Here is a 26,258-nt window from a genome sequence, read left to right on the forward strand (position 1 = left end):
CCCCGACATTCCAGGAATAATTTCATTATACCCCCACTCTTCCCGGAATTTATTTCGGTGGCCCTTCGGAAAGGGAACTGAAAGTTGATAGCTTTGATGCTTTGTTAGTTTCAAGAAATTAGGCTGCAGCAAAAAAATAAAAGGCTTTCAGGGGAGATGCAAATACTTGCTGCCTCTAGATAAAAGCCCAGAAACAAAAAAAAAAACCAATTGCAAGAAGTACGTGTATTGCTTTGCATTATTGATTTAGGCCGACATTTTTTTTTTTTGAAGAATGGATGTTTTGTACCACTTGTCTAGTTTTGTTTACTCTTCAAGAAGTACAACGCTTAGCCAGTTTGATTTACTAATTTATTCCTTTCACTGCGTCTTATGTCAAGAAATATGATAGTCAGTAGTCAACGTAGTAACGAATCGAACCAATGTTCAATGTTTTCAAATAAAATTAAGAACAATAATAATAAATTTAATTCCACAAATTGATTTTCCGGTGCAGATCGACTCCCTGATTCAAAAAATTATACTCATAGTTTTTTGTATGCTACCATTTTTTTTTAAAGTGTAAATAAATTTTTTCACCTGTTTTTATGTCAACTTTATTTTTTATCTCCGGTTCTGCTTAACCGATTCGTCATCGTTAGCTTATGTTACTAGAAATAACATCAGTCTTTGCTAATTTTCAATATTGCGGCTATATATATAGGAGTCACCCAGCGCACACTTTACGGTGCTTATCGTCACCAGGTGGATGGCCGTCCACAGTGATACGCAACCGGCAGATGGCGCTTGCATGTGGTGCCATCTGCTGGCGGCGTTTTTCTTTTGTAATTGGCTAATTCTTGACAATATACTTCTTTTTGTTTTTTGATTTGGTGCACTGAAAATTCGAATAAAAAGGCAATGGCTTTCTGGCTTTCCTTTCACTTTTTCATGTCTCTTTGTGGTTAACTCCATGCCTACTTTGTTTTTGTAGTGTAACTAGGTATGTGACCATTAGTATAGCCACGTCAGCAAACAAATGATATGTTTTTCCGGGGGGAGGTCATTGTGTATTCGCACTGGAATCGCAGCACTCACCTGCATCTTCATGGGATCCGTGTTGACTTGACACATGTATTTGCCGGCATCCTCCATTTTGACGCTGCGTATGTTGAGCGTCCATGTGTTGTAGTCGTTGTGCTGCACCGATAATCGATCATTGTTGGTTATCACGTGCTCGTGTATGGCCAGGATTGCCTTGGCATCGGCCTTAATCCAGGCGACCTGATGGTGCCAGTTTGCCAAATGGAATCGGGGCGGTGTTCGGGGGAAATCGGGGAAATGGGAAATGGAAGCGGGGATAAAGGGATGACCATTGTTGTTGTTGAGTTGATGACAGCGTCGGTTTGAATGTGCGTGAGTGGGTGTGTGTGTTGATAAAGACAACGGTTGGTCGTTGTTGCATGTCAAATTGTTGTTTGTGTTTGTGTTCCAGGATATATACGTATGGGTGCGAGCAGACGCCAGATGTTCGGAAATTGCAGTTTGATATCCACCCACAGAAAAAGTTTTTGGGGCCACCACATTTAGTTAATGCCATTATTGGCAGCATTTGCGCATTGTCACCGTCGGTTGTCGGTTGGTGGTGGTTTATATTGTGGTTGTATTGTTGTCAAATTTCCCAAGTTATTGTTGTTGAATGTTGTTATAGAAATACCGATGTTGAATGGTTGGTGAATATTCGTGTTGTTGAATTAGATTATTTTAAATTCCAAAAAAGATAGAACCAACGAAACCGTTTAAATCAATTTGTGGTCATATGAAAATTTAAAGTGGTTGGTGTATTGGAGGATTGGTGAGTGGGTGTTGAAATTTTGGGAAGAATGGTTTTCGGAATGTTAGGCATTTGTGTTAGTGTCGTTGCAATGGATGCAAAAGAGTAGAGGTTGGTGTTGATAGTAGTGTTTGGGGTTAAATTTCAGATCGTTGTTGTATCGTATTGGTGTAGCATTGTTATTGGCATTTTTGATTTGGTCAGCGTCAGATGTCAACGCAATTTGACGCCATTTCCATTTTGCACAGGAGCAGTGGCAAAGTTTTTGCAAGTTTTTGGTTTTCGGGTGGTTTGTGTCGGGTTGGGTTTTTTCCGGTGGTTTTGCCATCGAGTCCAGATTGTTAGAGTCGTTGTTGGTGGTGTTGTTATGGTCGGTGGATATGAAAAGGGTTATTTCAAGTGCAATTAGTGGAATTGGGTTTGCGGTTTTCGGGTTTCAGCGTCCATCGTTGGCCATTTGGCGAATGGATTTTAGTGTTTTTTTTTTTTGTGGATATGAGTTTCAGTTTGCGTTCGTGGAGAGAAGAAACATTCAACAATTAGTTAACATTTTGCGCTTATGCAATCGCTTCGTATTTCTTATGCAGTTCCATACAATTTCTTTTTTTTTCGTTTTCGTAACCAAAGACCAAAGATAAAACAAACATACATACAATGGGAAGTAACGCTCACATGTGCAGCGAACACACACAGAGACAGTTAGAGGTTAGAGGTTAGATAGAGAGAGATAGAGAGAGACAGAAACGAAGGGAAACACAAGGAAACACAAGAGTCATGAATAATGGGTGCAGTTGGCGGTGCGTTGTGAAGCGGCTAATCAGTTGGCATTAACATCGCATGCACAATTAGAAAAAAGAGTGGATTAACTTCAAGGGAAAGGAGGAGAACGACTAAAAGGTATGTATATGTATACTCGTACATAAATGTATGTCTGTTTGGGATGGTTTGGTGCAAGGCAGGCAAATGTTGCAACACTCACAATCTTCCATCCCACTAATCCTAGCCCCTGCGCCACCTCCCTGCTCCTCTGCTCCGCCTAGTTTTAATTAACATTATGATGTGCCGACTGAGCGCAGTCTACGGGTTTTAGCTAATAGGCTTAAGCGGCTTTATGCGGACGAAACGAAAACGGGTTTCGCAAATCCGGAAAGTGAAACGGGGAACGGTGGAAAAGGAACTAACGATAAAGTCGGATCGGTACACTCAGGAGAAAACTGGACAGAAAGGCTGTGTATTACGTAAAATCCTCTAACCTGTACGAATTTTTTCCATTTCCGAATGGTGTCTTCGCGGCTTAGAATTCCCAAGTCATTATTCTGAGGAAGTAGCGTATATATATAGCTTTAAGAAAAAAGTTTTCAATTAACAGTTTTATTATTTAGACCTATTTATTTGGTAACTGAATTTTATTTTGACTATGAATTTTGTTTTTAAATAAAAATACAGCAATTTTGTCACCAAATAATTAGAGCTTAACTCTTCTTTGCAATTAATATTAGTCTCACGTTTATTTATTTGATGAAAAGGTTATTTTAATTGACTTAGACTTCTAGAAATATGTTTTAGGTTTAGAAACAGTATTTAAATTCTTAAGTTCCAAAAGAGCTTTTATGTTAAAAATTATATCAATAAGCATTAGTGCTCCCCAGTTCTTAGAAATAACTGGTTGAGAGTATTAGTTATTACACCAATTAATTTTGTAACTTATGTTTGTTATGGTTAAAATATAAGCTAAAATGCCCGTAAAATTCCTAAGATGTGTTAATATGTTAAGGTAGTTGTTATCAAACTTTAATTATTGATCTTTTGTTATTTTAATCATGATATTCTTTGAGTGTATTAAATTAGTGCTTGAGGTCCCTTTGAAGTAGCTACATTTTTTTTTCTGAGCTTAACAACTCTCAGAGTGCGTATAAAAATTCTTACAACTTTTTTTGTAGAATCTGTAACAGCTAGAAACTCAAATCCCCATGGCTTTGACTCTTTTTTATAGTTGCAGATTGATATAACTTTTGACTTAAAAGTGAAAAAAATATTTGCCATTAGTTCTTCGTGATCTGCCAACTCGGCAGCCGTTTTGCAGGTTTATATTGTCGCGGATCCGACAATCCAATAAGCAGGAATGCCAATACAGCTGAGAGCCAGCCTCCGTTTATTTCCGTTTTTCTTTTCTCTTTTAATTTTTTATTCGAGTGTGTCAATAGCGGGAAGAGGCGAAAGGTGGGAGTCCGTGAACGGGGAGTGGGGGTGATGGGTTATGAGGCCGCTCAGAAAATAAACACCGATGGACAGCAGCCAGGACGAACGTTTGATGTTGCAGTGCGATGGCGGCACTGGCGCTGGCGCTTTATTTATTTACTCAATAAAGCAAATTTATTGAGTAATGCATGGGGATGGGATGGGATGGGATGGGGAAAATGGAGTGGGGGATTTTTTGAGTGGTGGTCAGGCCGTTGGGATTTTAAACAAAGGCTCAAACGGATTGTGACGAAAATCAGGCAAACAAAGAGGAGAGGAGTTCAACAAAAAATCAAAGTTGAGAAGAAATGTAAAGCGGATTGTAAAAAATGTTCAAATGTTAATGCAAATAAAGCGAGCAAATGTCATAAAGTAAGTTTACAGTTACTACGTGGGCAACTCGACTACATGAAGCACAACTCACGCACACACTCACACACTCACACATTCGGTTACACACTCGCACAGTTGCACACAAACACGAATATATTGTTGATAATATACATACAAAAATGGTGCAAAGTTTGTTTCGGTTTGAACTCGGTGCGCTTGAATTTATTTTTATTAATATTTCTCTGTATTTTACTAACCAAAAATAAAAACAGTAAAAGATGCCCAGGAAAGTGGGCTAAAAAACGAACCGAAAAAAGTGAGAAAGAAATTACAAACAAAGGGCCAGAGATACATATAGAGGCTGAACGTGAGTGCGACGGAGAGGGCAACACGCAAATAAAAACAATGCCATGAATTGCGCATTGTTCGCATTGTTGTTGGCATCGTTGTTAAACAAATGGATGAGCAGCAGTAGTTGCGTTTCGCAAATTCATCCAAAGATATTCTGCAAAAGAAATCTTTAAATATGCATAGCCGGCAAGGAGTTAAGTGGATTGCATTGTATTTGACCATGGTCACACTATGCATAAATGTTTTAATGGGATTGCATCACACCAACCCACTGAACTCAGCACTGGCTTTAGTCACTAGTCCTAAACTAAACCAAATCGATAAGCGTATATAAATATTCCACCGTTCATATTTGGGAGGAAAAATAGCTGGTTATATTGTATTGTAAAATTACGCGCGTATGTTTCCGAGCATTTAAAAAAATAGAACAAAAAAATACTTTGCTTTACAATTTTTAAACGAAACTTTGTGCTTCGTGCAAGTAATGGATTTAATTGAGTTTTAAGTTTAAAGTTAGCAAATGGCTGCAAACTTAAGCGATTAAGTCGACCTTGGCCAAATCCGTAAAGCGTTCAATTTATTTTATAAAAATAATTAATGCAGTAATAATCTAAAGAACTATTTGTCAATAATTAAAATTATTTGATTATCTATGATTTTAGAAAATAGCAACGAGAAAAAATATCCCTTAAATGCCCATATGTGATGGGTTCGACTTGTTTTCCAGAATTGACCAGAATTTACCGCCAATTACATTTGAATAAATCAATCGTTAGATTTTCATTATAGCCTAGCCATTTTATATTGTTATTATATGTATTTATTTATTGTTTAAATAAAATGACAAGGGGCACTACTCCGCTCTTTCCTTCTGTTCACATCAGCCATTTTTCAGTCGTTTGGCTCAGTTGTTTTTGCTTGATTGAAACATCGAAGGATTTATATGAAATGGCGTTTTTATTTATGATCCCATTTCGTTGATTAACACTCTTTGACGCGAGACGCAAACAAGCAGAGAGACAGGGTAATAAATAAAGAAGGCGAGCATTTCAACTGCCAAATACCCTTTACTTATGTGAGTTTGGATTGGGTCATCACAAGAGTGAAATACTTAAGTAGTAATGATGTAGTGGAAAGTTAATAACTAAACAAAATATTATATTCATGCATTTTTGTAAGACATTGCTTAATAGTAAATGTTTAAGATATCTGAGACTTAATTTAAGTAAAATAAAAATATTTTTTAACAACCGTTTGTTTGACCATGGATTATGTGTATTATTGCCTCAAAAACTCTTTGATTTTTTATGAATGGGTATGCCGTGATACAGAGGACGTTGCACACACAGAAACGCATTCTTTAAAAGTATAAAGATTTAAACGAGACTGCCGGTCACATTTAAAGGTGTCCTCCACATTCACCTCAATGTCGCCAATTAAACAAAAAACCCTTCTTTTTGATACGCTACAAAACTTTGCTTATGTTTCTTTTAGATTTTCTTTTAGCCGGAATAAAATATTTATGTAATATTTAAGCATGCATTTGAAAGTAAAAGTTATCGACTAGCGAATTATAGCTTCGCATACCGATGATGGATTTTTATATAATTCCATAAAATCCCATGCTGATCGCTTAGAACGAATGACTTTCGCGACGTAGGGATAACCAGGCTTTAAAGAGATTAAATCATTGCCGATACAATGACTTAATTTGTTTCCATTGTTTACGCGATGCGACCTCATACATGTACATCGCCCTTTGGGAGGCACTGAATAATAGCAATTTTACATTTATTATTGTACTTTTTTGTTTGCTTTTTAACGATGGACGATTGTTTATTGTTGCTAACAACAATCGCTTACAGATGACGGTTTTTTTGTGCGATGCTCTTTTATCGCTTAAAATCTTTGGCACAATGCCGGAGTCAGAAGCCGGATCCCCGTATCCCCGGATACCCCTCTTTGTGAGTGTTATAAATTAAATGTGAGTGCTAATAATAATATAATACGATGATAAAAACAATAAGCTATGCATTTTTCGGTCTCGGTTTTGTATCACACAAATTGTGCCATGTTTATTTAAATTTATTTTGATGCTGTGCCGCTCGATTCGTCGATGCGATGCGTTGCGATGCTATGCGATTCGAATCGAATCGATTCAATAAAATTGTTGTTATTTTCCCTACTGTTATTGTTTGGTCCTTTTTGGCTCAGTTATTGCTGTTGCTGTTGTTGTTGCTGTGCATCGGGGCGTTCAATATGCAGAGTGCTCTATACACAGGGATGTATGCATAGATATTTTTTATTGTATTGTACTATATATATCGTAAATATTGTATGGTGCTATGGCTGTTATACTGGTAGTGAACTATAGATATGCGGATATAGGAATAGGTGCGCTTAACAGTTACATAATTGCGATAATTGTGGTGCAGTTTCGAACTCTTTATTGTTATTGGTGCCTTTTAGATTGGAAAATCGTTAAAACAGTATTAAGTTATTTGAATATTGTGCACTTGAAATGGCAAATGAAACGGAACGGAAAAGCAACAAAATGAAAAACACAACCGAAGAGAACTCAGAACCAAAGGAAACGAAATGGAAGACGAGAATTCAACGCTGCGCCTGAAACCGATACATACCTTGGCTGGGGCTGACGAACCGTCACCACTCACCCGATGACCCCCGAGGTTGTTCACCACGCACGTGAAGGTCGCGTCCCGACCTTGGGCTATGGTCACGTTCTCCAACGGAATCACAAAGTCCGGCTCGAAGGCGCCCACTGAGGAGATTTTGTTCGAAACGGTAAGATCTTCATTTCAATTGACATTTCCATGAAGAGAAGACATTGATTGAACAATTAACACAATTTCGAACAATTTTACACATGTATGTATGTGTGTGTGTAAGTCTTTGGCACAGAGAAAAAAACTTCAAAGTAATTTAACAAAAATTACCAAAAATCATATATATATATATATACATATAGTTTGTAAATGTTGTATTTAATATTTTTATAATGTAAATCAGATATTGAAAATAAACCCTGATTCAACTGAAAAAATAGTTAATACATGACAAGGATTTTAAAATTATTTGATAAGATCAATATTTCCCAAACCATCCTATTGGTTGGAAACGATCGGACAAATTATCGGACAGTCTTGCCATATAAGTACATTTTGTTTAACATTAATGCATATTGCTTAATTTAACTTAAATTAAAATTTAAATTTAAATTCATGTCAATATTATTCTTATTAGACTGCTATTGGAATTGTTTGGGCTGCCTTATTCATAAATCAAGCCAACCATGACAACTTCAGAGATACATTTTTATACATTTAAAAATATTAATTTTATTTTAACCAAAAAAGATTTCAGATGATGAAATATTTACATAACAAATAACAAACTATTAGCAAAGGAAAAAATTTAAGCACGTTTGACTGAGGAAAAAAAAAACGAGCATTTTAAAGCTTTATATTTTTAAATTTCCATGGTAGTATGGTTTTTTTTTAAGGAATAACATTATAATTTTTATGAACCATGCCACAGATCATATCCATTTTAAAACAAAATCGGCAATATTTTTCTCTGTGTATGTGCTTATGTATGTATGAGTGGATTTGTGTGGATAGCGAGCGGCCTGTCAACGATAGGCAAATCAATGAGGTTAAGCTGAACGAACCAATTAGATCGAAACACTCATCGATCTAATAGGGAAAATCAAGCAAGCGTAACATCGTAAAAGCTGGAATATATGCACATCGATGACAATAAGTTGTTCGATTAACGATATTCAAACCTTTCGATAGAGCAGGATTATCGTAATAAAAGAAAGCAAAGCGAAAACATTTATCGGCATTTGCCCAACGCTTCAGCGCCAGAGCTCGTTAATTCGACGATCCGTAGTTCACTTACCGATGCAGTTGCAGAGCAGGAGGAGTAGGAGCAACTGCCAGCGAAGAGCTGGACCACATCCTCCTCCGGTTCCCGACCCGGTGCCGGAGCCTCCCAGTCCCGATCCCAGTGCAGATCCACCTGCCGCAATCTCGAGTTGCGCCAGCTTGCGATGATTGGCTACTCGGGTCAGATTTCGATGGGAATCGGTATATTGCTCTTGGCTAAAGCTGATGTCGGCGATCCGCTCGCAGCTTTCCTTGACCACCAGCAAGCTCATCATAAGACTGTCTTAGCTTCCCTTAACATGTCTTGACTTGATTTGCTGGAGGTGCTGCAAATAAAACAAGAGGTTGTAATGGATCGAAATGGATCTATTTTGATCGGCTTAGTTCTTAAATCAATTATTCAAAATATAGATTAATCATGGAACACGGAACATGTTAAAATTAAGTCGAGCTAGGAATTATGCTGAGTTCGCTTAAAAAACTATAACTATCTTTTACACTGCCCAAATTAATTAAAAACCACCTGCTACGAATAATTTTTAAATAACGTTCATTGGCAGCTATAGGATGAAAGTTACCAAAGTGTTGATTCTCAACTTTAAAGCTAAACGCGCTAAGAAAGTATTTGAGGGACATACCTTGTACATTTGTACCTATGGGATCGGAAATAACAATATCTTGATATAATAGCCCATAATAGAAATATGAGACACTTGGTATGGCCAATTCAAAGATAAAATGCCACAACAGCGAACAAAAGTCCTTGAATACCTTTCATAGCACTACATATTATTTGTGTCATTATCCAAGAACATTGTCAGCAAAGAAATACATGGAACAGCGAATGCCATTCAGCTCTCCACAAAAGGACCACCGATTAGCTCAACCTAGCTCCTTTGCTGCTTACTTATTTCTTCTGACTGTTATTCCCGCCTCGATTTGGCTGCGCTGCCAATTTGTCGAAATAAATTATCTAAATAGACGTACGTACATATTGCAGTGTTTGCCCTGGTATCTGTTGGCTTGCTTCTTGTAGCTGCTTTATCTATTGACAGAGCGTTGCATGCCCACTGTGGCAACAAGTCGACAGGCGACACGGACAACAGGACTCGGGACATGCTCGAAGGACTCCAGACTGCAGACTGCAGACAGCAGCCTGCCCCGCCTTTGTTTGGCGACAGCAACATTTTTATTGCCACAAAGGAGGAGCCAGCGAAGGATCGGCAATGGGTTTTCGCAGAAGGCAAACAAAGAGAGCAGGAACTTTTTGTGTACAGAGAAAAGAAAAAATATCAGTTCAGCTTGAAATCATTTCGATTTTTTAAAGTAAATTAATCAATTCATGAATAATATTGAATTAATTGGCTTATTCTGTTCGGAAAAGTTTTTTCAAGTTCGTATGCCAAATTAAGAACGGCCAAAAAGACTTCTAATTGGATAAGAAATTTTTGACTAATCAAAAAAAAAAAAAAATACTTTAAAGATTTGTAAATAAATTAATCAAAGGAACTTAAATTGGATATAAAGTCTTAAAATCAGAACAAAGAGCATATCGATATTTTTGTAGTTTGGCTGAAAAGGGGATTTCTTGCTATCTCTATTTGAAACCACAATTAAATATTTAAATTCATCGGATAATATTTACAGCCAAGCAATGTTTTTAAGAAGATACTTTAATATAATTTCCTCAAGTGTATCTGGCTGTTTCTTGGCACTGGACTAGGACAGGAGCTTTTTCAAAGGCAAAGGACAGTGGAGCCCATGATACGGAGCCCGCACGTGCCGCTATTTACATTTGCACGTAATAAATTCAGAGAACGAAGGACGAGCCGCAGGACGGGGACTAGTAGTCGCAACAGGAAATGTGCCGGAAGTGCATATGCCGGCTGTCGCTTGCTATCGGCCCCTCCCCCTCTCCCTTGCCGCCCCCTTCGTGCCGCCAAAGGACACGAAGGACCAACACCAACGTGTTGCATTCGACGACGCCATCCTTTGCTGCGCCACACATATTTACATTGACGAAATTTAATGAGCTCACAAAAGCAGGCCCAAATATTTGAGCTGCGATGGCTGGATCGAAGGCAGCACATTAGTGTGGAAACGTGTGCAAGGCGTTTTATTAGATACGTGTCCTATCTGTCGCCCATGTCCAAATCCTAGGACCTCAGTACTTAGTCCTTTGGCCCGCAGTCGCCCCTTAATAATGCGGGTTCTTTTGTGCACTTGGCACTCAAACACTTATCACACTTTCCACACTTTCCACACTTTTCTCCGACGCCGTTCCAGTTTCGTGGGTCAGATCTGATAGGTGAGATCTTCTGATTGGTATACCCTTTACACCCGAGCGCATGCCCCTTTCCTCGCCTTCTCCACACATAAATCAATTGTTGACTTTACCATAAGTGACACAGTTTGCGCAACTCGATTCTCCGTGATTAACCAACTAATCAATATTGTGCCTGGCCCGATAATTATGAGTACATTTATTGTCAGTTAAAGTAGGCACGGTATTCCAGCTAAAGCCTTTTTTAGAGTTCTACAGCGAAAATTCATATATTATATATTACGTTTATTTTAATTCCAAAATATATTATTATTTCAGTCAAAAGTTTGCAACGCAAACACTTTTCCGACCTTATAAAGTATATAGAGTATGTATGTTCTTGATCAGCATCACTGGATAGTTGTTCTATCCTGTCCGTCTGTCCTTCAGTTTCTACATAAACTACACGCAATTTTTTAATTTATACCAAGATTGAAGATTTAGTCAACTGGTCAGAAATGTCTTATTAATTGCGTTCAAACATTGCAATTATAATGCTCATTGCAAAGGTGTAAAAATACAAGTTTTTAAATTCCAAATTGGATGACATTCATCTGAAAAATCATTAAGTTGAAAGGGTTTTTTTTTTTTTTGTAATATATTCTCCCTTTAAAAACGTATAGGCATAGGTATCGGCATCGGCTACTCTAGTTACCCTGCTGAGAGTGAATTTACTCTTCGTTGCACTTTTTACGGGACAAATTCAATTACTGATGATAATATTATATTGAACAGGGGAGTAAACAAATATGGTTAAAAATTACTTTGTTACTGAGTAAATTGACGGTTCAGGCAGGTGCAATTTTATTAGGGTCAGGTGGAAATGGGGTTGGATGTGTGGTGCCCTCAGCCAATTTGAAATTCCAGCCCTTTTCCCAGCTCAGCAAGCATTTTCAGGCTTTTAATTGAAACAAAGTGCCACGTCTGAAACTCAATATTAGAGTAAATATTGCCGGTGCCTTGAAATAATTTCCCAAGGACAGGGATCCGAGATCTCTGGCTCAGGTGGCTTAATATAATTTCTGATTGTGCAGAAGGCAAACGGAAATTGCTGGCAATTAATTGTTTAGCTAGTTGCCTAAGTGGCATTCTCCTTGCATTTCCATTTCCCCCCGTTTATTTTTTTTTTGTCCATCAGCAAAATATTTTCCTTTCGGCCTTGATTTGGTTTCTTGTTTTCTTTTGCTGAAACTTAAAGTAAATCAGTTTCTGTTTGCGGCCGAAAATGCCTTTGCCTGTGTGCTTTTGTTGCTGACATTTAAAACTACACACTTGGGAATGCCATGTTTTGCTTCAAAGTAAACAGAATTAAACACATAGTTTCGGGGGAATGGTGGGTGGATAAGGGGCAAATGACAACTGGCCATCGACTGACTGGCCATGGAACGTGCTCATTTCACCATTTTGCCACCCCGATTCCCACTCACTTTTACGCCCACCCCCCAATGTGGTCGTTGTCATGGTCAGCAAAACTTACTTCTCGCGGCGCTTGTGAAAATGGGGGAGGGTATTTCTGGGGGCTAAAATGGGTTCGGACACCACTGTACAACTAGTATAACTGTATTTGCTTAACATCTCACACACATACACACACACACGCTGAAGCCTACATGACCTCACATAGGAAATCCAACTAGTTGGTACCCCCTATCCTAATTTACTTGCTGCTGGGTGTTATAATAATAAATAAATAATAAATCGTTTATAAATTACCTCGAACAACATTTAGACTATTATTTATAATAACATTTGTAAAATTTGTTAAGAGATGGTTAATATCTTAAGGAAAAAGGAATTTGATTAAGTTTCAAATAAACCAAATCAATCAAATACGATTATTATATTTATTATATATGTGAAAATATAGTGCTCGGGCAATCATTAAATGTAAAACCAGAAGCCAAGATCCAACTGCTGAGACTGAAGCTCCAGCCAGCTAGATACCTCGTACAACAATGCAGCAAACCATTTGACTTGCCCCACCCATTGTGCCTTTGACCCCCACCCCCACCACATAGGCACTCCGCCCCTGGAATGTCGCACATACACCTCGTGTGTTAGTCTGGGATTTTAGTGCTGATGCGACAGATTTCCGAGACACTGGGACATGTGGCAAAGTGTAAATGAGCAGTCCTGGCCAGAGCTTCCCGCCTCGTGTGGCCAGCGGCACAATTGTCGCACCAGTTGGAGTGGGAGGGAATACCCCTCCTCCCCCCCACCGCCTTCCCCCCCTTCCTCCCCCGTGTCACGCCTCTGCCACACCCAAATACAGCCCCTTCCTTGGTCGCAGCGAGAAAATGCCTGAATGCGTGAGTGTCAACTGGTCCACATGCACGAGAGAAATGCCAGCTCGTGTCATATTTTTATTTGCTGGCAAAACTCCCACCTTTCCACCTCTTCCGCTCCATCGTTTGTTACTTGGGCCACGCCCCCATACACCATACACCCCATACACCGCCCACCACCACGCCTTGTGGTCTAATTGAGCGCTCTGGCTTCAGCTTTGGCTTTGGCTTTGGCTTTGGCTGGAGCCAAACCAACCTGACATGGCGGCCATTGAGCCGGCTAAAAGGGGTGGCAGGGAGGGGCAATGGGGGGCACTTGGAGCAGTTGATATGCCACGACCATGGCTGGACAATTGTCGTATTGGCCTGATCCTTAGTTATCCTTAGTTATGCTGTATGTGCCTGCGCTCAAGTGGAAAAGTGCCTCACTCTGAGATGGGAATAAAAAAAAGGAAATCGAAGAGCCAGATTTAAGGATTTGTTTTCCGGTTTGAGGACAGCTTTCAGCCTCTAGTGGTGTACGTTCAACCTCAAATCTCTTTAATTGAGCCTCCAGGTTTGTAAGTTTCTCTTCAATTGAACATGCGAATTGCAATCGCTAGTTAACAGCTAGATGTTAATTTCGAAATCATTTTTTAAATACATTCAAACTTATATACCTATAAGTACCACAAGTTTTTGATAAGGATATGTAATACTGATTTTTAAGGAGATAATAGAACAATAAGTATAATTTTTTATGAAGGACATGAATATCAGTTTTATTCAGGAGTAACAAATATTTCATAAGCTATGATAATTTAAAGAAAAAACCTTTCAAAACGTATAAGACTTCGATTAAAAATCAACAGCCAGAACGTCTTTTAGGATAACGTCAATGAAGCGAAAATCCCGAGCCACTTGTCACCCATCAGCCATCCGCCCTGTTAGCCCCAGTCCTTAGTTCCCAACCCTCAGTCCTCAATCCGCAATCCCCAATCCCCAATCCGTAATCCGTAATAAGCTCTATCAATAGCCGGGCCAAGTCAATGAGCGACCGAGGAGCTCAGGATTCAGTTCGGTTGAGTTGAGTGAAGGCAATTGTCGTCAAGTGCCAAATAAAGGCATAACTCGGCAGTCAGGACACGACATCCGACCAGACCAAAAGGATATGGCCGCGAGGATGAGAGAAGAACGGTCCGAAACTTAAGGCATAAAGATGGAAACTTGTAAATGGGCAAATAAAATGGAAATGAATATAATAAAGTCTCCGATGCGGAGCCTTCCGCCTACCGCCTGCCGCCTACCGCCTTCCGCTTTTCTTTTCCTAAGTGAAAAGCTGACAAGCAGCTTACGTAAATAATGTCAACGCAACAATAAAAATAATAAACGAATTAGCTGCTTATTCAAGGGCCATGACCCGAGGGTTCATGCTGAGAAAGCAGGGGACGTTGGCGGGGGAGGGTGAGGTCGCACAAAAAGGCAAATCCCCCGGACAAACATTCAAATTGACTTTGCGACTGCGAGAGCGCTTGTTGGGTTTACAATTTCAAAGAGCAACCCCAGTACGCCTGACTCCTGCGACTTCTGCGACTTCTGCGACATTTGTAACTCTAGTCTATTTGTCTGCGCTGGATGGAAATGGTAAATGGCGAATGGCGAATGGTAAATGGCAAATGGAAAGCGGAAAGCGGCGACGGGGACAAGGACGTTAAGATGTTTATGGCTTGTCAAGGATTATTGTTATCACCAGCTAGCCAGGTATGCAAACAAACGACTTTGTCCCGTCCCGCCGGCGCCCAAAAAAAAGCGGAGAAGCTGCTTTTTCAGCTTTCCACGCTCTCAGTCATGTAATTGCCGTGTAACAGAGATGGCAGCCGAACCCACAGACCCGGGACAGACACAGACCATCATCAGACAGGCGGGGATGAGACCGGGTGTCCTCGTCCTGTCTGACCGGAGCCACAGCTTCAGTTTTAATCTTTGCCCAAGTCAGCCCGACAAAAACAAAAAAAAAAAAAAAAAAGAAAATAAAACCCCAAAAAGGTAGAAAAAAAAACTATGGAAAATGTAAAGTGTTATTGGAGCTGCGAAAATGAGAGTTGTGAGTGTGGGTAGCCAGTGAGGGGTAGTCCAAGGTAGCTTTGTTTTGATTTAAGTTGTTGTTTGCCTGTAAAATAAATAATGAAAGGATCTGCAACACTCCAAGCTTCAACTTAAGAAATTTGCCTAAAGTGTATTAAATATAAATAAGGTTGAAATAAACATGTTAACTTAAATTTAACAAAGTGATGACTTAAATCGTTTTTTATTTTCTAGAATATAGAATTTTTTTTCTGTTTTGGTGTTAACATAAATAGTTTTCTAAGCTTATATATGTTATGTAAGTAGCGATATTTAATAGCGATTTTTTCTATTTTAAATCTATTAAATCTAGATATTCTTGCAAAACATCGTTTGCTATAATTTTAACTGAAAATATTGTTTTAATTAATGAACAGTTTCAATACATTTCGCAATTCCTTAATTCGGTACGTGAATGGCAATCAGTAAGTCTAACACTGGTCCGCAGGAAAGTGAATTTATGAGCAGCACACTTCGCTTAGCTTTTGCCCATTTTCGGCTTCCGCCGGAGTGGATAGAGCGGATGGAACGGATGGAGCAGATGGAGCAGATGGAGCTTCGAAAAGCTGCCAAGTCATGAACTGTGACAAAAGGATTACAAGGGAGATCCTTGGAGAGTTGCTTTCGTGGCTCTGGTCAGTGCAGTTTATAGGCTAAATGAGATTAATTCCGAGATTAAGCAGAACCACAACAATGGCTGCGCAGGTAGCTGCACTGCTGCCAGTTAGCGAAGTCCTTTCCCTTGCCATTGATGTGTTAGTGTGTGTGTGTGTGTGCCCAACACCTCTTCACATATGTCCTGTCTGCTGCCTTTCAATTCAGTCGCTCGCCTGTCGATTTAGTCAACGTGCAAATTTATTAGATTAACAGCAAATATCAAATAGGAAATTAACTGTCGTCTGGACACCAAATGGGGTGTGGTTCATTGACTGGCTATCCACCTGTCTCGCACAATCACACACACACACACACACGTCTGTCATCCTGCGGTTGTCTTTTGTCTGACTGTGTTTTCTCTTTAGCCCGTTGACATGCAGAAATCTGTTGCCTGCTTTCGGGGGCGAACGAGTTATTTGTGGACATTGTGAACTTAGCCATTGAAACATTGCCTACTTCTCAGGGCAAGCCATTGCGCTTCTGAGGAGGCAGTATCAGAGCACAATTATTGTTATTATTTTTAATTTATGTTATTATTACCCCTCTTTTTACAACTAAAATGTTTCCCAACAATGATACATTTCTCTTGGAGCATACCGCAGCCATTTACATTTGTGACCAAAAACAGGGTATAAGTTCTTCTTGGTACAAAATACAAATAAAATTCCTTTTCTACTGAACAAAGGTTTTATTTTAAATAACTCAACTTTAAAATTGTATAAAATTCTAGTTGTATATTTTTTATACAAAGCAATGTTGACAATATGATTTAACCACTTAAACGCAGTAAAATTTTGTCTGTTATAGGTTTGAATGCTAGTCAATGGATAACAAATTAAAAGTAAGACCTTTGTTTATTTATATATCCCGGCAAGTCCCTTCAAAAAAATACAAAGCTATTCGAAAAAATTTAAAAAAAGTTGATAAATATAAAGAGAATTTAGCGAACCAAAATAGAGAGAAGTGATGCGTGTAAAGCAATGGAAAACTGCATTTACTGCAATGAGGATGCGTTTTCGTGGTGACAGGCTGTGATTGCAACGATTTGCTACCATTTTGTGTGTCGACTTCAAGTCCATCAACTGGGAGATGCCAGCGGCAGGATCAGCAGCATCAGCAGCAACAAAGGAGGTGGCCCAACCCCGAATACCAGTATATACTAGCATGGGAACGGGTCTGGGCATGGGATTGGGCTGTGGTGCGACCAAGTGACAAGTGTCAGGACCAGAAGGGGTGCATTGGGCCAGGGGCCGGCATGGGGTCAACTGGGGCAACCACTTGGGGCAAGCGGATGTGTATTAAATGCTACAAATAGCTGAATCCCATTCAATAGAGGGGAAGGGGGTGAGGTCAACTCTACAAATGGCAAGCAAAACATGACTCGCTGACTTGTTGCTATGTGGATAGCAGCATTTTGTGTGTGAGTGGCTGGGTGGTATGGTGGGTGTTCGATGCAATGAGTCAACGTCGCAAGGACACATCCTTTTTCATGTTTTAGAAAGAGAACGACTATTGGCAAGGGATACCTGAAATGGAGAGCGAGTGGGTGGAAAACCTCAAACAAAAGCATGTATGTTTACGTTTGCACTGTGAGAAATGCAGGGCAGATCATATAGATTTGGAAAAAGTTATTGTGTTATCTTCAATTATAATACGTATATTTTGTATAATACGTAATTTTGATTCTTGTAAAAAAAAATACATGCACTGGCTCTACATATTTGAAAATCATTCGGTGTGCGATTGTTAAAATTTGTATAAATAAGGTTGTGTTGAAATTTTTTGTTTTTTTTTTTTAGTGTGTGCTTTGAGACGGCATGGGCGGGACAGGGGCGTATCCGAGCATGTCCCCATTTTGTCAGTTGAAAAGGGTTCAGACAAATTTTTAAATTAATGACAAAGCGAGCACCGCGCGACAAAAATGGCCCGGGAAATGGGGAAGAACTTCGCTTTTGCACCACACCGCAGTTTGTTTGCCGATGGAAAATCGTTTTAATTAAATTTCGTGGCCAGTTGGCAGTGCCGGCCAACAACAACAACAAAAATAACAACAACAACAACAGGATAGCAACGAAAGCAATGAACTTGCAATTGCCTGTAGAATTTACTCCATATTATTTATAAACACCGCTGCGGGATTGTTGGACCCCTTTTGTTGTTTGCCGAAAGCAAATGGAAATGGCCAATTGATTTGAGTGCGACTGTGCAAATCGGTCAAAGCGAAATTCCTTTCATTGCCGCTTAGTTAATCAACATTTCAATTATCCTTTGTCTTTTTTTTAGCCAGTAGAGCCAGTAGCCTGCAATATTATTTTCGATTTAATCGGCTTTAATTGTGGCCAAAGCTTAGCTGAGCCCTGAAAGTGTGAAATAACTTGGGACAGCCATAGCAGCCAGCGGGCTTATATCATATGCCAAGAGGCTTTAAGCTCAATTCGACTTAAAGGCCATAGTTGAAAAAGGTACTTCAATCAAAGCCGAAAATTCCATGGAAACACATGCATGTAAACCATCCACGCATACGTTCGTATTATATATAGACTCAATATGCGACTGATGCCATACATTAAGTTGTTCGCTGCTTGTTTCAGCTTTTATTGTTGATATTTAAATGAATATTTGTGTCGACATTTTTGGCGAACGAGTCTAATCAAAATTCAAGTGGCTTGGTGGCTCAGTACTCCATTCTTTATTTGCCTTTGCCTCGATGCAAATGTTTTGTAAATGATCTGCCCAACTCACTTATTGCCGCTTCACATGCGAAAAGGGGAAAACGGTGTGCAAGGCTATCGGAAAATAGCTGAACTGGGTGGTAAAATCGTGGAAAACAGAGGAAAACTCATACATGACAGGTGAAAGTTCGATTGTTTTGCTATTTGTTAGGTTATCCTTAAAGTTTAGCCCTGCATATAAGCTAAGTTCAGTTTTTTGGAACTCAGGTTCAAAATTGAATTGTCAGAAGATATCAACGTACATATCATAGTTTTATATTAGTTTAAATTTAAACTAATGATTTTTAAGGTTTCATTAACTGTCATTGCTTATTTATTTTAAAAAACTATTGCTACACATTTTTTTTACGATTTTTGATTTAAAGACCATTATTTTGCGTCCATCACAAATCTCTGTATAGTAATAAATCTTAGACATTTCTATATCTCTTTAAGAAGATCTATTTAAAATGTTGTAAAAATTATATTGTACAGGTATGAATTTATATACTTCGAAAAGTGTTTTTCTTAATTTATAAATGGACAGATATTAACATTTTCAATAATATTTTTTTTCCTTTGCTATGACGGCTTTTTCTTAGGTTTTTTCTATCATTATTTCCTTCTATTTTATGTGCACAGTTGATCCTTCCAATTATTCTGCTACAGATAGAAATTTTCTTTTATTCCCGAGGAAGTTTTTGCCCTTTGCTTGGTGCTTACCACTCCCCTTCCGTCGCCACTTACCTGCTGTCTTGCTGGCTAATTTCTGTTGTCAAATTGCCCTCGCTTTTCTATGTAATCTTTACTCCGTGTTCGCCTTTCAACTGCATTACGCATACGCAGCGTGGTGCGCTTGGGAAAAGCTTTTCCGTTTCCCGGGCTTGTTGCAGTAGCATTATTTTTTCACTTAAAGCAACTGCAACAATTGCGCTCCGGCATTTCCTCTCAATTGTTTGTGCAATTTTCTTTTTATGTATGGAAATAATTCTTTTATTGTGTTGCTGGTACCGCTGTTGTTTGCCCTTTGTTAATGTGCAAGTCCTGCTTGCTTGTGGTTTTGCTTTGTTGGCCATCAGAGCCCCGTTCTTAACCCTTTGCTGCCCGTTCTCCACCCCATACATGTGTAACCTTTTCGCCACTGATGCGTTTTTAATTGTGTATATTTCCGCTTCGCTGTGACACGTCGTTTATTAGCCAAAACAAATAAAACGGAAGAACAAGCTGCTTTAAGAAGCTTTTATTTCGTTCAACTATAAATCTTGACTGGGGTCTCGATCAATCTTAGGGTTCAATAGCCTGATTTATATACTGACATTTTGCATTACAAGGGCCATTCCCCGCGGCTTGTCCGCAACAGGAAAAAAAGAAGAGGAAGTGGTTTTATTTATAACATGCTTCTGCGAAAATTGGGCAGCGGAACTGGGTTTATTATTTCGTTTATTATTTCCTGGCCGGCAACCGTTGTTGTTGTCCTTTGTTGTTGGCCATGTCTATTGTTGCTGCTCCTCCTCATAATTACTGTGGAAACCAAAACAAAAATTCTCGCAAGCCCGTTTCAGCGCTTATTGTTGATTTGGTTTTTAAGCCTGCTTCTTACATAACGAACTAATTGCAGGTTACATGGACACCCCTTCTTTCCTGAAATATATTTTCACACCTGCACTTCGATGCTTACGTCATCAGTCATCAACTGTCACTGGGATCGCTCGGTCATATCCTATTTCCAAATAAATACCGACAGAAATTTTGGAAATTCTGTTCGAGGTCCCTCGTTTCGGGGTAAATTCGCATTTCAGTCAGAAGTTTGCAACGCAGTGAAAGAGACATCTGCGGCCCTATTAAGTGTATATATTGTTGTTCAGCATCAGATATCTGCATGAAACTTTCCCAAATGTTGTTTTATAACTTTGCTTTTTATATTTTTTTTTTTTTAAGTTCTTCGAGATGTAGCAATGGTTATATATTTCAGAATTACGGTTTAAATTTCATTAAAATCGGACGACTATGTCATATAGCTTCCATTAGAAGAATCGGAAATTAAAAAACAAAATTTTTTTTTTTAAATTTAACTTTTCTATTTCTCAGATTATGTTTAATTTATTTGGAATTAGTAATAAATTGATAGTTCAGAGTTACGATTTTAATGTAATTCAAATCGGAAAATTGCTGCCAACGAAACCTGAAAAAATCATTCACAACATTATCATACCAATTTAATGCTCAAAGCGAAATACGCGTAATAAAAAATAAATTTCACCAGATACACATAGAAAATTAAAGGCGCAGACCCCCTTTATTAGTTGTCAAGGAGCCGAAAACTACTTGCCATGATTCCGGTTAACCAATTTGAAATGAATGGAGTCGGAGTTGGAGTCAAGTTTCAAATTGATGCTAATTGAAGTGTAGAGTGCCAAAACGTTAAGGCATTTTGGGGGGTATTTTCACGATAAATAAATAGGGAAATCTTCCGCCAACCAAGTCTGAAACGTCCTTTATTATCGCTTTAGGTATTTTGTCTTAAATATAAATATTTTTTTTTGGTTTAACAATGAAAGCTGTGCTGTAAAAACTTCCGTTTTTTCTCAAAAAACTTATTTTAGAAAAATCCTCAAAATAGTATGCTGCCTTACAATTGTTTAGAAAATCTTTGAAACAAGAAATAGAATATATTTCCTAGACATAAACCAAAAGACATTAATTAAAACTAGAAATGAAGCAAGCTTCAGCAAGCCGAAGTTTTTATACCCTTGCAGCTTTTGCAAAAATTAATAAAAATCTTTAAAACACCTAAATTTCGAATTACATTAAAACCCATAGAAGCTTTGATGGTTTTCACCCCAAATCTTGATTGTTCCTATTCCGCTAAATGATACTGTTTTCCGATTTCAATTTAATTAAAGCGTAATTTTTTATTATTAAACCATATATATGTCAAAATGAGTAACAAAAAAAAATAGAAATAGAAAAAAAAACTAGAGAAATGCATTTTTTTTAACTTATTTTTTTTTAATATTCCGATTGTTTCTATGGAAGCTATATGATATAGTCTTCCGATTTTAATCATATTAAAACCGTTGGTATACAAATTAAAAACCACCTCAATAAATGTTTATTTAGGGGAGCCCATCGATAACTTAATTTATATTTTTTTTTTCTGTGCATTACAGTGAGGTAGATCCTTTCCCAAAAATGTCCAGATTTTTGTTTGCCGCGGGAAGCCCTTCCATTTGCCACTTTTCCTTTTTGTGCGCCACTGAATACATTGTACACTCGTTATATTTAATATAAAATGCATCCTCACACGAAAACTCCCTCACAAAAGAAGACAATTGGTGTGCAAGGCGAGGCGAATGATTAAAAACGTTATTTAATTAATTAATTTTCATTAAAAACACGACAAAATGCGACAGCAATGGCCAGGCAAAGGGGCAGGGACAGGGAAAGAGGCACTGCAGGGCGGTACATTAAAGGACGAGCAGATGCTCCTCCCTTGTCCTGTCAGTCTGGCTGTCATTTACAATTTTAATCTCGTTGTGCAGCAGTTTAGCTTAAGTTCAGGACGGCGGGATAATGAGCGGACGGGCCCGCGCTTAAGGATAATGGAGCCTGCAGCCGAACAGGACACTTTACCCCCATCCCACCTGTAATTGAACAATCGCGTATGCAGCCAGCACTCCACCTGGCCGAATAAGGACCACCGGCCAAGTTGGGCACGCAAATTTCATGGCTAATAAATCACTTTTAATATTAATGAAACATAAATCACGGCAACTAAAAACTTGAGCCGGTAGCTGGACGCTGCAGTCTCATTTTGGCGCCTTTTGTTCGATGGCCAAAGGATCCCAGGAGCCCCCGAGAAAATGTACCTCAAGAATGTGCCAAAACGGTGGGGGCTGGCGAAGGATAAGCGTTAGATTGTTTAAGTTAAAAGTTTAGTTCGGTTGAAGTTGGTAAAAAAAATCAAAACATAAAGAAATGGAAAAAATAAAATATCAGGAACCTCGATTTAAGATAGTTTAGCAAGGAAATAAAATATATGTTTAAATATAAAAATCTTTTTGAAAATTCCAAATTGCTTAAGAAAATTGTAAAATTATATTCTAATAGACTTTACTGAATATTCTTTTTCAAAAACGATCCAAACGTATTTCTGGGCGAACTTTTAAGTACCTTTTACCTTGTTAAATCTAAGCAAAGAACTGAAAAATACCGGTGGTGATGATTTTAAATTACATAAAAAGTGGCTAAGCAAAGTTGTTCAGTTTGCTTGTTTTTTTACAATGTATTACAGTGCCGCCTAAAAAATGTTAAAATAACATCATCGATTTATTTTCAACAACTACTGATATCTGATAAGCTTTTGAGTGGCTTTAGTCTGGTAAAGTAACTTAAAGATTAAGATACTTAGACATACAAAATCCGAAAATTAGTAACATCCAACTTGGTGAAAGTAAATCAATTGAGGTAAACATGCACTAATTTTCAAATAAATGTTATTTATACTTATTTTATTTTTTATTCCCGACGTTATAATAATTATTGCCATATATGTATATTGTGTTTAAAAGGTCAATGAACACTTTCTCTTTACAAATTTTCTAATTCAACAAATTTTAAAAGTGTTTGGGAAAAAGGTAACTGAAAATTGTAAGTGTGTTTTTTTTCAAAGTAGTGCTTTGCGGCGGTACCGCGTGGAAACGTTTAGTTCATATCTAATGAGCTACCTCTATTATGCATTGTTACTGCCTTTTATGCTTTGTAATTACAAAAAAAAAACGTAAAAGTTAGTATCTAAGAATCTTTTTTTTATTATATTCTATATCAGCTCCACTTCATTAATACACATATAATATATCTACAAAGGTCAAGTAAAGTTGTTATTTTCAAATCTTTCGACAGTATCTCTTTAATTAAGCTAAAATGCCCTTTAAGTAACTATTTACGACGAAGTTTTATAAAACTTATTACTATCGATTGAGCTAAGACTGTACTCCTTATTGAATTAGCCAGAAATGGGTAAACAGTTATTAGCGAACACCACTCGGTCACATTTTGGTTAATGTATGGAAAATATATCTAGGCTCACTACAAACATATTGCTGTCAAAAAATATGCATGAAATGTGAAGTAATTTAATGCACTGGAAACAGTAAGTAAACGGACAAAGAAATCGCAACAATCAAAGGCTAAAGGTATCAGAACGAATGACTAGAGATGCACAAATCACAACAAAGAAGATAAATGTAAGTGAACAGGAACTTCACAGAAATGCAATAAACTGAATAGGCATTCACTCATGAAGAACCAATCAACCAATTCCAAGAAACAACTCGATTGTTTGAATGCCTGTGACAAGAATGAGAATGTTACCATACCGATAATGTAATTGACAACTGAGTGAACAAAAGTGAGTAAAATGATTGAAGACAGCGATCAACGCGTAATGGAATAAAGGATTAAACAATCGACTGCATACACAACTTAGATAACATTTCCCGCGTAAAACTGTTGAATTTAAGTTTTTGAAATTACCTTTTTTGAAAAAAAAAACAGGAGCGAGATGAAATCGGTCCAATGCACTGGCCAACACTCGAAAAAAAAACTTGGAAAATAATCAAACAACACTTTTCAAAAAAAACTCTTTCTCAGACATTCAGCTAGAGTAATTATATCACTTGTTGTTGTTTCGCGCCGCTCGAAAAACACTTGTCGAAATTTCAGAATTGCCAAGTCGAAACTGAGTCCTTCTGGTGTTGGGGATCCACTGGACTGAACTAAACCGACGCGCTAGGAAGTTGCCCGAGCACTGAACCTGTCGCGCCAAGCGCGTTTCGCATTGGGCCGACCTAGCGCAACGTACTCGTCCTTCGGCAGCACTGGAGTCCCGATTTCCCGATGTCCTGGCGCTACGGAGTCCCGTTTCCCGTCATCCCGAGCCCAAGCAGTTCCGAAGTCAGCCGAAATCGGCCGATGCGTGCAGGGCAAAACTCGTGTGGCTGCTACTTCGCAGGCAGACGAAAGTATCAGTATCAGTGTCCTTCGGCAACATGTTGCCAGCAACATTCTGAAGCTAATAAATTGGCCGCACCTGAAGTGCAGGGATGTGAATAATAATAAGCTTACAATAATTCTCAAATTTAATTATCAAAATATATGTTTAAAATGTCTCGTGCTGAAGCAAATAAGGCTGCAGTTAGAATTTAATAAGTACAAAATAATTTATTTTAATGCCTTTACCAATTTTGTAGTCTTGTCTGATTGATAAGCTTAATAGTATTCTTTAACTTTTGTTTGCAAGTAAATACGAAACAAAACCAATAGTCAATGGATTAAAGATATATATATACATATGTATATATATTATATGTATTGAGTTTTGGGTTTGGCAAGTTTTAATTTGCAATTTTTTGTAATTTATCGTTACTTTGCCGTTGCAGAGCTTGTCATAATTTTAGTCCGGATATATTTTTACTACAAAATAATTAAGCATTTCAATTTAAAGTAATTTTTTTTTGTACCTTGCATTAATTTTTTTGGTCAACCAGCTTTGGAGATATTAAAACTCAAGTATGACATATAAATAAGTTTCTTGAGATACACTGATTTTATATAGTAAGGATCTGTTTAAGTTAGTATGCATATTGACTTATAAAAAATGTATAAGACTGCAATGATATGGGAGGTGTAAACATCAATTTGCCGAAGTTCGCTTTAAGTTAGATTTTACTCTCAACTCTTAATGTTCAAAGAGCTTATAAGGTTTTAAAATTTTGTTCATATTTGGTGCTTTCTGCCTTTAGCGTGGGAGTATAAATATGCTTTATGTTGTGGAAAATAAAAAAACATACTGATCCCGGCTTTTGTCCGGTCTTAATTATTAAGTGATTAAACTCATCCCGTAAAATACTTTTTCTAGATAACAGGAGACTAGTTTCCCTTTCTTTGATCAGCTGAGGTGTCCTTTATGTTCGGAATATAATTATTCCGAAATATAATTAAGAGTGCAAGCGGCAAAGGAACGTTAAACAACTTTAATAACTGCGGCTTTTGCAATCAAAGTCACTTTGTCAGCGTTCTCCTTCGTTCCGGAAAATTCACTTACCAGGTGCTTAAGGACCTGTCCTCTGTCCTCTCCCCTCTGCCCCTGCCACCCCTTTTCCCTTTCCCCTTTTCCGCCGTTCTGCTTTTCCACCCACACATCACTTAGGCAAATCAAGGAGACCAATAAAGGCAAAAAGGCGGCAACACTTAGTCAGGCAGCTCGCGATGAGAGCGAGAGTCCTTGCAGAATCTCCTGCCTATCATAAGTCGTCCTCGCATGTGTGGGAAACATTGGGGTGGGCCAGGCAAAGGCTGGGTAAAAGCACTTTTGCGCTTGTTTTAATGAAATTCAATGCGTCGACGGCGGCGGAGACGTCGACAAACCTTTTCACCAAATGAACACGAAAATTCTCATCAATGTCTGGGGTGAAACGGGGGTCTACCCGAAAGTAACCAAAGAAACCCACTTTCATGCTTCATAAGTAAATT

At 38.2% G+C, this 26,258-nt stretch overlaps 1 protein-coding gene across 7 annotated transcripts in view; it reads right to left on the bottom strand.

Annotated features, from left to right (window-relative positions):
- LOC128265449 (neurotrimin) overlaps positions 1-24,548 on the bottom strand; it is a 35,516-nt gene extending 10,968 nt beyond the window's left edge. For 2 of the 7 annotated variants that reach the window (XM_053001457.1, XM_053001458.1), the window contains exons 1-4: positions 24,261-24,547; positions 8,660-8,972; positions 7,378-7,547; positions 1,078-1,263 (exon numbers count right to left, since the gene is read on the bottom strand). In XM_053001457.1, the coding sequence (XP_052857417.1) occupies positions 1,078-1,263; positions 7,378-7,547; positions 8,660-8,921 (618 nt within the window). In that variant the 5' untranslated portion in view covers positions 8,922-8,972; positions 24,261-24,547. Of the gene's footprint in view, positions 1-1,077; positions 1,264-3,066; positions 5,084-7,377; positions 7,548-8,659; positions 8,973-24,260 lie in introns of those variants that run through there. The other 5 variants (XM_053001461.1, XM_053001459.1, XM_053001462.1 and 2 more) reach the window with 5 other exon arrangements.
- Between the last annotated feature and the right edge of the window lie 1,710 nt (positions 24,549-26,258).

Source organism: Drosophila gunungcola, unplaced genomic scaffold, assembly GCF_025200985.1.
Source record: "Drosophila gunungcola strain Sukarami unplaced genomic scaffold, Dgunungcola_SK_2 000125F, whole genome shotgun sequence".
Classification (NCBI taxonomy): domain Eukaryota; kingdom Metazoa; phylum Arthropoda; class Insecta; order Diptera; family Drosophilidae; genus Drosophila; species Drosophila gunungcola.